At 45.1% G+C, this 13653-nt stretch overlaps 1 protein-coding gene across 1 annotated transcript; it reads left to right on the forward strand.

Moving 5' to 3' along the window:
• Positions 1-6606: 6606 nt before the first annotated feature.
• Positions 6607-11169, forward strand: LOC140362327 (zinc finger protein 516-like). The gene is made up of 5 exons (XM_072448440.1): positions 6607-8070; positions 8283-8415; positions 9029-10095; positions 10199-10263; positions 10811-11169. Exons 1-5 carry the CDS (start codon positions 6738-6740, stop codon positions 10856-10858), a joined length of 2646 nt encoding a protein of 881 aa, XP_072304541.1. The 5' UTR covers positions 6607-6737; the 3' UTR covers positions 10859-11169.
• The last annotated feature ends 2484 nt before the right edge of the window (positions 11170-13653 follow it).

Below are 13653 nucleotides of genomic sequence, written 5' to 3' on the forward strand. Positions count from 1 at the left end.
CGCACACGTCTGCCTCTGTGCCCCTCGCACACGTCTGCCTCTGTGCCCCTCACACACGTCTTCCTCTGTGCCCCTCACACACGTCTGCCTCTGTGCCCCTCACACACGTCTGCCTCCGGGCCCCTCTCACACGTCTGCCTCTGTGCCCCTCACACACGTCTGCCTCTGTGCCCCTCACACACGTCTGCCTCTGTGCCCCTCACACACACGTCTGCCTCTGTGCCCCTCTCACACGTCTGCCTCTGTGCCCCTCACACACGTCTGCCTCTGTGCCCCTCTCTCACGTCTGCCTCTGTGCCCCTCACACACGTCTGCCTCTGTGCCCCTCGCACACGTCTGCCTCTGTGCCCCTCTCTCACGTCTGCCTCTGTGCCCCTCGCACACGTCTGCCTCTGTGCCCCTCGCACACGTCTGCCTCTGTGCCCCTCTCTCACGTCTGCCTCTGTGCCCCTCGCACACGTCTGCCTCTGTGCCCCTCACACACGTCTGCCTCTGTGCCCCTCACACACGTCTGCCTCTGTGCCCCTCACACACTCGTCTGCCTCTGTGCCCCTCACACTCGTCTGCCTCTGTGCCCCTCACACACGTCTGCCTCTGTGCCCCTCACACACTCGTCTGCCTCTGTGCCCCTCACACTCGTCTGCCTCTGTGCCCCTCACACACGTCTGCCTCTGTGCCCCTCACACACACGTCTGCCTCTGTGCCCCTCACACTCGTCTGCCTCTGTGCCCCTCACACACGTCTGCCTCTGTGCCCCTCACACACGTCTGCCTCTGTGCCCCTCACACACGTCTGCCTCTGTGCCCCTCTCACACGTCTGCCCTGGGTTTAGAACGAGTCACGGCTTTGTCCCTCCCCTGTCCCTCCCCTGTCTCTCCCCTGTCCCTCCTCTGTCTGTCCCTCCTCTGTCCCCCACCTGTCCCTCACCTGTCCCTCCACTGTCCCTTCTCTATCCCTCCTCTGTACCTCCCCTGTCTCTCCCCTGTCCCTCCTCTATCTGTCCCTCCTCTGTCTCTCCCCTGTCCCTCCTCTGTCTCTCCTCTGTCTCTCCCCTGTCCCTCTGTCCCTCCTCCGTCTCTCCTCCGTCTCTCCCCTGTCCCTCTGTCCCTCCCCTGTCCCTCTGTCACTATGTCCCTCCTCTGTCCCTCCCCTGTCAGACTACTGACCGCTCATTCTGACGATATAAAGGGAAAAGAATGTGTGCATTTGATTCCTTTCCGCTTTGATCCCATGGCCTTTGAAGACAATGACACATAAAAGCAGAGGTACAGGGTATAGCGACGACGTACAGCTACAGTAGGTGGCGGTAATGTAACACGTGGATATCAACCGCCATAAAACACCGGAGTTGAGGAAGCATCGAGAACCGTCTGAATCAGAAGAGAGTAGCGGCAGCCACAGGAGTCGTATAGACAGTAAATATAGCCTCATTTACTCTCATGAATAATCTAATTACGATGAAAACTAATTGTACAAAAGGCCCCGTCATTTCTGCGTTTGCTTATTACACCTTTCCATGCACTTGTAGTTAGCAGAGTGTCCAGTAGAGGGCGCTCCAGCTTTATGATGTCACTGTGCTTTATGATGTCACTGCGCTTTATGATGTCACTGCGCTTTGAAGATATAAGCAGCGGCGCGAGTCCGATCGAGAACTTCAAGGAAAAGTGAAAGAACAACTACAGGCGGGAGTCTAAAGAATAAAGTCTAAAGTCTAAAGACGTAAAACTACAGTAGGTGGCGGTAACAACGCCAAAGAAGAAGACGAACACAGAGGTACGAGTTAGCTCTGTGCAGAAAGCAGTCTGTGTGTGACGCCTGTGGACCGGCTGTGGGAAAAGTTATCCGAGCAGTAACGTGAGTGCGCTCAAGAAAAAGTTTGAGAAGCTCTGCAGTAGGTTAATATAAGATAAGATAAGATAAGATAAGATATGCCTTTAATGTCCACACATGGGGGATTTTTTTGTGAATAGTGAATAATATGAGCTCCATTGTTAACATCCCATGAGAAAAGTAAATATTTGCGTGACTTTTGTCCAGTAATACAGTGTTAGAGGCCCCTGAGTGCTCTGATATATTTGTTAGTTGCCTTCTTTCTTAGTTGTATTTTCCTTTTAAGTCTCCTACTTCCAGACTGAGGCTCTTGTTGCCTTCGATATCAAACTTCACTCCAGCTCCGAGCTCTCGCCCTATCGTTTACTGTACTTGATCCGATGTGCTGCATTGAAAGACTTCCGTAATAAAAGGGCCACTCATTGAGCAGCTCAGAATGGTAATCCTGGTGTATTTGTTGTGTAACAACAACCGGACACGGGGGATGGGCAACCGCTGTGCACAAGTTAGACCGTCGCGCTGCTTTTGACAGTCGAGCTCATGGTTGTCTCTTAGGTACATTAGGGCCGCTCTATCTCACCGTTTGCGCTGCAATCAAGTGGGTCTAGGAACACCGGGGCAGAGTGGGGTTGTGGGTAATTTTGTGTGTCTTTACATTAGCGCGAAGGATGAGCGGAGGCAGAGAGGCAGATGTCAGTTTAGTGACAAAAGACTTGGCCCGAAGGTTGAGCAAAGGCAGAGAAGGATGTTTACGACTCTCTGTTACGTAACAAGGTTGTCTGCAGTCGTTTTTGTATATTTAGCCTGGTTAATCTTCAGTTTATAAATCACTGTGGCTATGAACGGCAGAGAAGCACGTTTGAAAAGTGGTTTGTTTTGCGTTGGGTGGACTAATGTGGGCTTGGAATTGCACAACTTTACTTTTAGAGCAATACACGTAAATACTAAGAGCCAAGAATGATGCTCATTGTTTTAGCAACAGCTGTGGATTGTCTACATGCCTTAGAAACATAAAGGTTATTGTCTTCAAAAGTATGATAATGTATGTGAAATGCAAAGACAAAAATGCTATGCTAATTGAACTGAGAAGCTATCATTAATGGACAAACACAATGATGCACACAACACAAAGGATAGTTTGGTGCTGAGAATAGAATAGAAAAGGAAAGAAAAAGACTACTCTGTTACCGTGGCGATATCGGAACAGTCAAAAGATGATGACACGTGCTGTATTTGTCCAAAGCATTACTGTGAATGGTACGTTGTTATGTCCAAGAGACCGTTGACGCTGTCCCTATCAAAAGTCTGTGTCCATTGGGACCACTTGCCTTCAGTAACAGTTAAATATTTATTTCATATCCCCAAATCCTCCTTCCACAATCACATATTCTGACCGCTTTTGTCTTTAAGCTGCAGTAGAAGAAGACAAACCTCTGTAATCCTTATTCTGAACTTTTATTTGATGTCGTTTGATTTGTGGTTGACAAAAACATTGGATTACTGGCCACAGAGTGCAGAGGATGGGGAGGTGAGGCTTAGGGACTATGGACTTGAACACTAGCATAAGGACGGTCACATGCTCCGTCCAGTCAGGGGTCTTCTGGCACAGGACCGGCCCACCACTGCTAGTTGGAAATATTCGGATGACATCAGCAGCATACACAGACCCGGGCGCACATGCAGCCCACGCTATCAGTGAAAAGCACATTATTATAGCACGTTGTGATTTGTCGAGCGATAACGGCATCCCTTTAGTTTACAGCTAAATAATTGTTATATGCTGCGATTTAGGTTTGAAAATCCAGATTTCGTCGTGAGCAAAGTCAGAAATGTATGAAATGTAAGAATACTGTTGCAGGTTTGAAGAGATATGTCAAGATTATTAGCCAGTTTGATTTAACATTTTGTTCTCAGCAGCATAACTGATTGCAGTCTTTGTCATTTGCGACCAATCATTCTATTAATTACCACATGTCTACCTGATTGCAGTTTGCACATTGCTGTCAAAAATGAAAAACAGCACGGGGGTACAAATGTGTCTAAAAAAATAGTTTGCTCCTTTACAAGAGAAAACAGACTGTTCTATTCTATTTATTTGGATGAAAATAGTAGCAAAAATATTTGTTGAACATTTCCAAAGACAAATCTCCAAGTTAGTTGGTGAAAAGCCTTAATTACAGCATAACTATTGACATAAAATACATCACACATTGCTGTATAAGTCACCGATATAAGCTATTTGTCTTGCCCTGTGCTGCATGGTCAAACCTGGAGGAGTCCCGAGCAGGAAGTTGCCCCCTGCACCTCTCCCTGGTGCAGCTGGCAGCCTGGCGCACACATTACGTTACACACATAAGACTGGATTGTTTCGGGTGAGCACACACAGGCTCGGAGCAGCAGCAGCAGCAGCAGCAGCAGCAGCAGCAGCAGCAGCAGCAGCAGCAGCAGCAGCAGCAGCAGCAGCAGCAGCAGCAGCAGCAGCAGCAGCAGCAGCAAGTGAGTTTGTGCTGAGCTGGTCGGGACGTCAGGACGAATCAATGCCAGGACAGCTGACTGGACATGCCTATTCATCTGCCAAAGAAAAGACAGAGAAAAGGGCCTACGAAAAGAAATGAGTTAAGCCCCTAGAGCAACATGTTTGGCACTCTGCACTACTCCTCTCATCCCCCATGAGTGTGCAACGATGAAGGCACAAAAGATGCAGCGGGAATGGCGAAGATGAAATGGATCGTATGGATTCTCTATGATCTGGAACATCTTTGACCAGAAGAAACACAAACCAGAATGCTGAAATGGAACAAACGCAGAGTTAAAATGGAAATGAAATAGGTTGACACATTAGAAGGTCCAGTTAAAACATTCAATCTGTGTTGTTTAAGCTTTAAAAACTCTAAGCAGGTCTTTGACACAGACATAAGCTCTTACTGTAGGCTCCACACTGACGGCCCGTTTATTCCCATCTGTTGCCCTCAGCTCTCTGACTTCATCCCCATTGTGTTAACTCATTAGGTTCGCCTTAACCTTAACCCCATAATTGCCACCCTCGAGTTTCCCTTGCACATCCTCCCCCCCTCTCGGAGACAGTGTGCCACATAGGCCGTGCGCTAATCTGATGGCGTCTGCCCACGAAACACCTGCCACGTTGGGAAAACCACCGAAACTCCTCCCCAATCCCAGTCCCCTATCCCCGCGTTGAGCGAATGAGCACCCGCGACCGCCCGGAGCAGGCAGATGCGCCCACAGATAATTAGTCCGACACACTCCGTACCAGCCTCGACCTCTTTCCACTCTCCATGAGCGCGCGGCGCACCTCGTTTTGCCTCTCATTCGAGTGCTGACAGCACAAACAAGAGTCGTCTTTTGTGCGGCCTTTTTGTGCAGGCATGTATTGGAAGACAGTGACGTGAGAGTCCAGGACCTCTTTGGCCCAACAATAACTCGTGTCGACCCCCCAGTGCGGGCGGAGGGGCAGACGTGAGCCGATGTGACAGTTCTGGTGCGACGCATACAATAGCAGGTTTTCTCTTTACTGCCCGGCTGGATTCATGCCGCAGACTATTTCCACTAAAACACTAATATAGTAGTTAGCCTGAGGACTCCACTACAAAAGAGGTCTTCTGTGGGACGTCCAGGTTGCGGTTAAAAATGTTTCAGTCCATCCACCCAGAGCAGTCAGTCAGCTGGTGATAATTTGCCTCGTGGTTGTCAATATTTCAGTCCAGATGCAAATAATGAACGATGTAAATATATCTGTTTTGAAATAGGGGCGGGCCATACTGAGACAAACATATATTTCTATCGTTTGTGTCTCAATAACAATATTCAGACAAAACTAAGTCTATCCAACAGAAAAATACCAAAACATGTCTTTATATGTATTAGTTGCCATTTAAGTAACAGAACAGTGTGAAATGTGTGAAAAGAGCAGAAATATCCCTTTATACCCTCATTTGGAAGTTTACAGCATACGTTTTTTTCCATTTTTCTTTTTTGCAGCATTTTTTATTCTGAACGTTTTCCTCAAAGCTTCAAAACAACATTCACAATATTTCAACATTCTGCACACACAGATGTGTGTTTTAAATTAAGTTTGTGCATAATGGATTATTGATTGTGGATTAGAGTGGCCTGCCCCTCAGGGCTCATCCCAATCAGCCGCGAATGAATACACGCCTTCATGCTTCATGTCACACACTCAATTTAGGAGAGGAAACCCGGGACATGCATGTGGAGACTCAGACAGAAACACTATGGGCACTACATCTGTGCGTTACACAGAATGAGTGCTTTGTGATGCGGACAAAAGGAGGACAATGTTCTGTTCCTTCTGCTGGAGTTTGTCATGGGGTGTCGGAGATGACACCTATAAAATGGAATGGATATTTAAATGTAGTTTTTAGGAGTGTAAGTCCGTCACTCATTCAAGTGCTTATTATTTGCAAATTATTTGTTTTATTTGGTTGTTTATAGTGATATAAGGGTGAACATACATAGTTAAACAGTTGTGTTACTTAAATCTGTGACAGAAGCACCCCCTTTTGACCTAAATGTCAGTTCAACTTCATTTATTTAGAGCAGAGGCTGGAGATATGTCAAAAAATATTTTTTTTTTTTTTTTTTTTTTTATATATCAAATTTGAATATGAAGCACATAGGGTGATTTCTGCATTTTTTTGTGGTTCATTTTATGTTCCTTTCATGTTTTGGGCTCGACTTGAACCACAAAGACATTTTCACACGCATTTAATACATTTTTCTTTCTGTGTTTTTCAGGCTTCCGTCACCATGTAAACAAGAGCTCTACAAACCACGATGGACACCAATGCTGTGACTTTCTCCACCACTTTGAAACCTCCTGTGAGAAATTGCTAATACCTTGAGGACTTATAATAGTTTGGGCAAAAAATATGGCACTGGACGAGAAGGTGGACAACACTAAGAAATGCGCCGGCAAAATCAAAGCGCAGGCCGAGGAAGACGTGTCGTCCGGTCACACCTGCGGAGTGTGTGGCCGCAGCTTTCCCCTGCTCAGCTCTCTGTCCCAGCACATGAGGAGACACACGCGGGAAAAGCCATACAAATGTCCTTATTGTGAGCATCGGACTGCACAGAAGGGCAGTCTAAAAGCACATGTGCGAAGCCATAAACTGGGACTGCTGACCCAAAGCCCAATCGACAAAGAGGGCGACGGAGATCAGGAGATGAAGGACATTGCTGCCGAGTTGCCCCCTCCACCTGAAATGGACAAAACCACCGACAAGAAGCATAACGTCAACGGCAAGGTGAAGAAGAAAGCTGCTGCTAAGAAGGTGAAAAGTCAGGACGTTGATGGAGACGATTCAGGGGCGTTGACGTGCACCGTTTGTAGCCAGGTGTTCCTTCAGGTTTTACAACTCAAGACTCACATGAAAAGTCATCCCAGCGCTCAGGATCACGGCTGTAAGATTTGCGGACGGCGTTTTCGTCAGGCCTGGTTCCTCCAAAGCCACATGCGCATCCACAGAGTCAAAGCCCAGACGAAAAACGGTAAAGACATCTTACCGGCCACGATAAACGGAGTGCCCCAGGACCCGGTGTCGCTGATAAACGATGAGTGCCAGTATGAGCTCTGTGCCAGCTGCGGGAACTTTTTCCCCGATTTAAAGACATTACAGGCGCATGAGAAGTTGCACTGGTTGAATCAAACTCATAACCATAAACTATGTCTCCCAGAAGAAGATGGAGAGGTCTCTGATATGGACAGTGCTAAAAAGCAGTTAATGAAAAGCTTAAATCTAACTTCTGCAGGGATAAAGGAGAACACAGAAGATAAAAGTCAAGGTAAAAGAATTGTTGAGCTGGATCCAGTTTGTAGCTATCAAGCCTGGCACCTGGCCACAAGGGGGCGTCTGGTGGACGTTACAGACAAGGGTCTGGGATGGGACAAAAGCCTGGCGGACGCTGAGGTGGTGTATGACATGGAGAAGGGAGAGTATGTTCCTCTAAAACAAGGCAAAAAGAGGAAACAGACGGACAACCCCTCGTCCCGTGTTAAAAAGAAGAAGACTGAGACAGACCTCTGCAGTAGTAAAACTGTAGACAAGAGGATCAGCCAGGACCGCATCCTGCTGAACGGACTGGGACACGCTTTTTATGAAGCTCTGCAGGCCAAGAAAGTCAAGGACACTAACAGCTCAGCTAAAGCCAGCAGCAAAAGCCAAGAGCTGGAAGGTAAGCCACAGAGCACACACACTGTCAGAGGTATTAACTGCATGTTTGCAACCGCAATACAAACTGGGAAAAAGGTTATCCCAGACTTTTATACATTTACTATACATTTTATCAGTAGCACTAAGCCACAAGTAGATCATCTAATATTAGGTTTAAGTTGTTTCCCTCGTATTAAGATTTATAGTGTAATCAATATTTGAATTGAGAATGTTAATATTTTGCATTGTTTGTGTTTTTTTCAGATACAAAGCCCGTCATCTTCTGTGAACACTGTGATTTCCACACTGTAGACGCCTCACTGCTCAGGTCGCACCTGCTCAAGACACACCAGGACGTCCTGCAGACTGAAATGACGACTTCATCCAAATCCTCCAGGTACGTGGACCACGTGAGGAAGCTTTCCTCGTCCTACTGTGTTTTCTTTTACTGCGTACTTCCTATTCAAGTAATGCTTGCAATTTAAGTGATTGACATATGATCTATTATCTAAAAATTGATAATTTGGTCAGCCGGGAACCATATGTACGGATGAGAAATATAGAGTACTGGTTGAGATATTGGTATCAGTGACATTGTAGAGGTTTCCTAGATATCGGTATCGGCCTAGTATTTAAAACTCTATTTGGCAGTATCTCTACGTGCCCAAGTGTCCTCCCCGGTTTGTCCCCGGACAATTGTTTATTACAGACTCCAGGTCCATATAAAACAATCAAACTCACAATAAACAAACAAACAAACAAACAAACACTACAGACTGATGACTAAAAATTGAACAATTTGTTAATTTGTCAACTTTACCATAACCTAACCAAAAATGTGGTCCATGCTATGGATTTATAAATCTTAGTATCAGTATTGTCAAATATTGCTTATTGACCACAGCAGCAGGACAAATATTGGGTTACTGCATATCAGACCATCTCTAACTGTTTTCTTGTACTTTTAGGACTACTCACTAAACTGTGTATACTTTATGTGCATTTCCCAGGTATATGGACTACCTCAGGATGAGAAGCGCTCTGCTCAGTCAATCCTACTGGAACCCTTACACCTACACTCCTGTCCCGGGCTCTTCAGAGGCACAGAATGTCAAAACTGAAAAGCAAAATTCTTCTGAGGTCAAAGGAGAACCAGGCACCATCCTAGATCTTTCCGTTGTCAAGGGCAACACTGTTACCTCAGTCAAATCAGAGGGTCTGGTCAAAAATCAGTGTCCGTACTGCTCCCACACGTCCAACTTCCCTGAAGTACTGTGGATCCACCAGCGTGTGGCGCACAAAGTGGACGGCAGCAGCACTTTGGCGCCAAAATGGGCTCCGTGTCCAATCAGCTTTAAGAGTTTAAAAGCAGGTTCGGCCCCCCGGAGACGAACAGGACCTCCCCCTTTCCTCGAGGGTAAAGACTGTCCTGCTTTACTTCCCCCACGAACTCAGCGGACGCAAGCTCCTCGATCTACCGCCAGGAGCAGCGGCCGAAGTAGCACAAGCAGTAACAGTAGCAGCAAGAACTCAGGCCCCAAAAGCCAATCGACTGTCCCAAAACCCAAGAGTACTCTTCCAAAGGACTCACGATCTGTAGATGAGACAGGGAGAGCGGCGCCCCAGAAGACCTCGACACTTAAAGGCAATAAGGGGGCGACTTCTTCAGCCGCTGTCGGACAAAGTAAGAGTACGGCTAGTGCCCAGTCCAGTCCGAAACACAGAAGCCATCGGGTGAAAGGCAACCTCCCACAAGAGGGCTTGGGTCTTATGTTGGACCGAAACCACCACAGTAGCACTTCCTCAAACTCAAATAGACTCCTCTCCCAAAGACCACCATGTGACCCCACCTCAGGTCTCAAAGGTCAGGACCCGTGGGCTGCCTTGAACTTGTGGGGTTTACATGGGAACAAAGCCTATCTAGACCCGCTCCTATTTGCTCAGGGAAAAGGTGAATCAACGGGACAAATGCCAATGGATATAAATATTTTAAGCCTCTTAAAAAACTACAGTCCACATGATCTGGCTGCTCTGTACCAGCACTGGGGCTTTGTCGACCCCCGGCTCGATCCACAAGGTAAGAACATGTCACTTTGACTTGAGATATTGATAAAACAAGCACTGCGTGTGTGAATGTAAATGTGAATTTAAAATTATGTGTTTTTGTTTTTTCTCTTCAGCAATGTTGCAGCTGAATGAGCATTATGCAAATGAGATCCACTCTTCAACTGAAGGTTCAAAGCAGGTATGTTGAAAAATGAACTTTAAACTGCTTTTGTTTGTAAATTAATTTTGGTTTTATATTAGTTGATAATTACAAAAGATACACAGGAACTCTCCCACATATGAACTCCTTATTCACTCCCAAATCAGTCATTCCGCCACCTTCTGCGTTTGGGCATATACATTTTATAATGATAAAAATGTTGGTTGACTAAAACACAACAAACTGATTAATTGACTAAATTAGCAAAGTTCGACATAAATGGGACAAATAAGTTGAACAACATGCCTTAAATTTATTTTTTTGTTCACTTTTTTCTTTTTTGTTCTGTTTATTGTTTCATTTAATTAAAAAACAATATTATTCTCTATTCTGTTGCTGTATGTTTGTATTTAAGAGAGATACAATACATATATTACATTATATTTAATAATTGTAGTTATTGTAGATATTGTATTGTAGTTTATACTGTGTAAATTGTATTTTTTCTTACAAAGCAAATACATCCAGACATAAAAAATTCCCAGCATTCTTCACATGATCTAATTTTTGTCTCTGTTTCTTGAAGGTAAACAGTCATTCAGCGCCCTCAGGGTCTTTTCACAAAGGAACATGAATCTCCGTTTTGTCACTGTTGGATTTGTCCTCAACAAAGATGTCTGCTGTTTCCCCAAAGGAGCCAGATCCTGAAAATGGCCTGATAATAATGCACAACATATGCAAACGGACAAAGTCATTTGAAACGTTCATTTTAATTTCAAATGTTTAGCTTGTTTTTGTTAAAACAAGTTGATATGTTTTGGCTCCTTCAAATATTTTGATTAGAAAGGAAATATTGTTTGAAGTTTGAAGTTCTGAAAGAAGCAGGTTGTGTGTAGTATTGTGAATCTGTTCCTACAGACAATGTGCACACAACATTTAGAAGAAAAAAATGACTTAATATATTTAACATGCAACTTCAAAGTGGTGCTCCCCTGAGAGACATCACTTACTCTGCGAACAGTTCCAACTTGGGGCTACACTAAGTTTTGATGTATGATTATGTTTCTTGGTACTTGAATCACTTTATAGACTTCATCGAATACAGTCTTCTATCTCTTAAATTCTTAATGAACTACAGTTTTGTTTTGTGCCTCTGAAAAAATATGATCTTGTTCATGACAGTTTTATTGGCTTCATCCATCCATGGTTTTATTACAAACTGAACATAAATTTGATGCACAAAGGAAACATTTTTGCCAAATCATAGCCGCTTCTTTTCTTTTAATATTTTTCCCCACCAGGGGGCGCCACAAGAACTAGTAAATGAATTTGTTTTTGTCTTGGCTTTAAAACTAGATCCCTTTTCTTACCCATGGACAATAGTGACTTCTTTGTGGGGGGATTTCAAAACAAAAACTATCTTTGACAATCAAAAAAGCAAAACTATTTAATAAATAAGTGGCCATTCACTTTCAGTGTCAAAAATAATCCTTGATTGAAACAGTGCCCTGCCTTACACACCTTGTACAAAGAATAGTATTTTTGAGCTACTCTTAGCCTTGATTTCGTTGGTTTCTGTGAGTAAAATTGTGTGCGCACTTGGGAACATTATTCTAGTTAAATGCTGTGGTTTAGTTTTTAGAAGAAAGCCGAGTTCGAGACTTGTTTTTATTTGTTATTTAAAATGCCTCAGTTGTGTTAATTATTTCGTTTGCAGGTTTAATTTTCATGTTTATGTTCATGTTTTAGTTCAGATTGTATCAACTTTCCTTTAAAAGCTCTCTTTATTTGTATTCAGAAGATAAGCCATCGGGCCAACAGACTTTGGGAATAGATAATTTATTTCTGGACTTTTTAAGATGTTGATAGTTTAATTTACGTGTCTTTTTGCAACTCTTCAAGTGTGTGATGCAGCAATATGATTTTTAATGGGAGAAATAATTGACAATGTCACATTGTCAATTATTTCTATTGTTTGTTTTCACAGTTTGTCTGACTGTCAAATTGTCCAATAAAGTTTACTGTGAAAAATGTTAGTCTTCTTTGAATCTAAATTATATTCTGTAAAAGAAAAACATCAATTACCTATTTATCTGTAGAAGTGGTAAAAGCAATGAAACAACGTTCTCATTGGCTGTGTGTATGTTGTGGTGTCTCTGTTCTACCAGCAGATGGCAGACTTCACCAAGAAATAAAGATCTTTATTTTACAAAATCATGGATTATATTCAGAAATCCAGGCAGCTAGTTACTCTCACAATCATTAATTCAGAGGCATTAATTCACCTAACATGTATTGAATAGACATACATCAAGTACTTTACTCAAATACTTTATGTACAGGGAGAATCAAACGACCCAGGACAAAGAGAAGGCTTTTCTGTATAGAAATCTAATATAATAGTTAAGGCAAACAGACTCAAAATCACTCACAGTCACCAATACAGCTCCTGTGAACACACCAAACAAAACTCAAAATGGGTGGAATTTAATTGGGAGAATGGTGGAAACTCACAATGACTCTGGCACCAGCAGGAGGCCGGTCCCTTAGGTTCATGTTTAGTCCTGACTCTGGCACCAGCAGGAGGCCGGTCCCTGAGGGCCATGTTTAGTCCTGACTCTGGCACCAGCAGGAGGCCGGTCCCTGAGGTTCATGTTTAGTCCTGACTCTGGCACCAGCAGGAGGCCGGTCCCTGAGGTTCATGTTTAGTCCTGACTCTGGCACCAGCAGGAGGCCGGTCCCTGAGGTTCATGTTTAGTCCTGACTCTGGCACCAGCAGCAGGCCGGTCCCTGAGGTTCATGTTTAGTCCTGACTCTGGCACCAGCAGGAGGCCGGCCCCTGAGGTTCATGTTTAGTCCTGACTCTGGCACCAGCAGCAGGCCGGTCCCTGAGGTCCATGTTTAGTCCTAACTCTGGCACCAGCAGGAGGCCGGTCCCTTAGGTTCACGTTTAGTCCTGACTCTGGCACCAGCAGCAGGCCGGTCCCTGAGGTCCATGTTTAGTCCTAACTCTGGCACCAGCAGGAGGCCGGTCCCTGAGGTTCACGTTTAGTCCTGACTCTGGCACCAGCAGCAGGTCGGTCCCTGAGGTCCACGTTTAGTCCTGACTCTGGCACCAGCAGGAGGCCGGTCCCTGAGGTTCACGTTTAGTCCTGACTCTGGCACCAGCAGCAGGTCGGCCCCTGAGGTTCACGTTTAGTCCTGACTCTGGCACCAGCAGCAGGTCGGTCCCTGAGGTTCATGTTTTGTCCTGACTCTGGCACCAGCAGGAGGCCGGGCACCAGCAGGAGGCCGGTCCCTGAGGTTCATGTTTAGTCCTGACTCTGGCACCAGCAGCAGGTCGGTCCCTGAGGTCCATGTTTAGTCCTGACTCTGGCACCAGCAGGAGGCCGGTCCCTGAGGGCCATGTTTAGTCCTGACTCTGGCACC

The sequence above is a fragment of the Eucyclogobius newberryi genome, unplaced genomic scaffold, assembly GCF_026437365.1.
Source record: "Eucyclogobius newberryi isolate DKJ021-1_F unplaced genomic scaffold, fEucNew1.0.hap1 SCAF_16, whole genome shotgun sequence".
NCBI lineage: Eukaryota > Metazoa > Chordata > Actinopteri > Gobiiformes > Gobiidae > Eucyclogobius > Eucyclogobius newberryi.

Bases quoted from the DNA above. Each gene is read 5' to 3' on its own strand.
- LOC140362327 (XM_072448440.1), top strand. From the start codon at position 6,738: ATGGCACTGGACGAGAAGGTGGACAACACTAAGAAATGCGCCGGCAAA. The intron at 10,096-10,198 runs GTAAGAACATGT...TTTTCTCTTCAG, and splicing joins CCCCCGGCTCGATCCACAAG to CAATGTTGCAGCTGAATGAG. The intron at 10,264-10,810 runs GTATGTTGAAAA...TGTTTCTTGAAG, and splicing joins CAACTGAAGGTTCAAAGCAG to GTAAACAGTCATTCAGCGCC.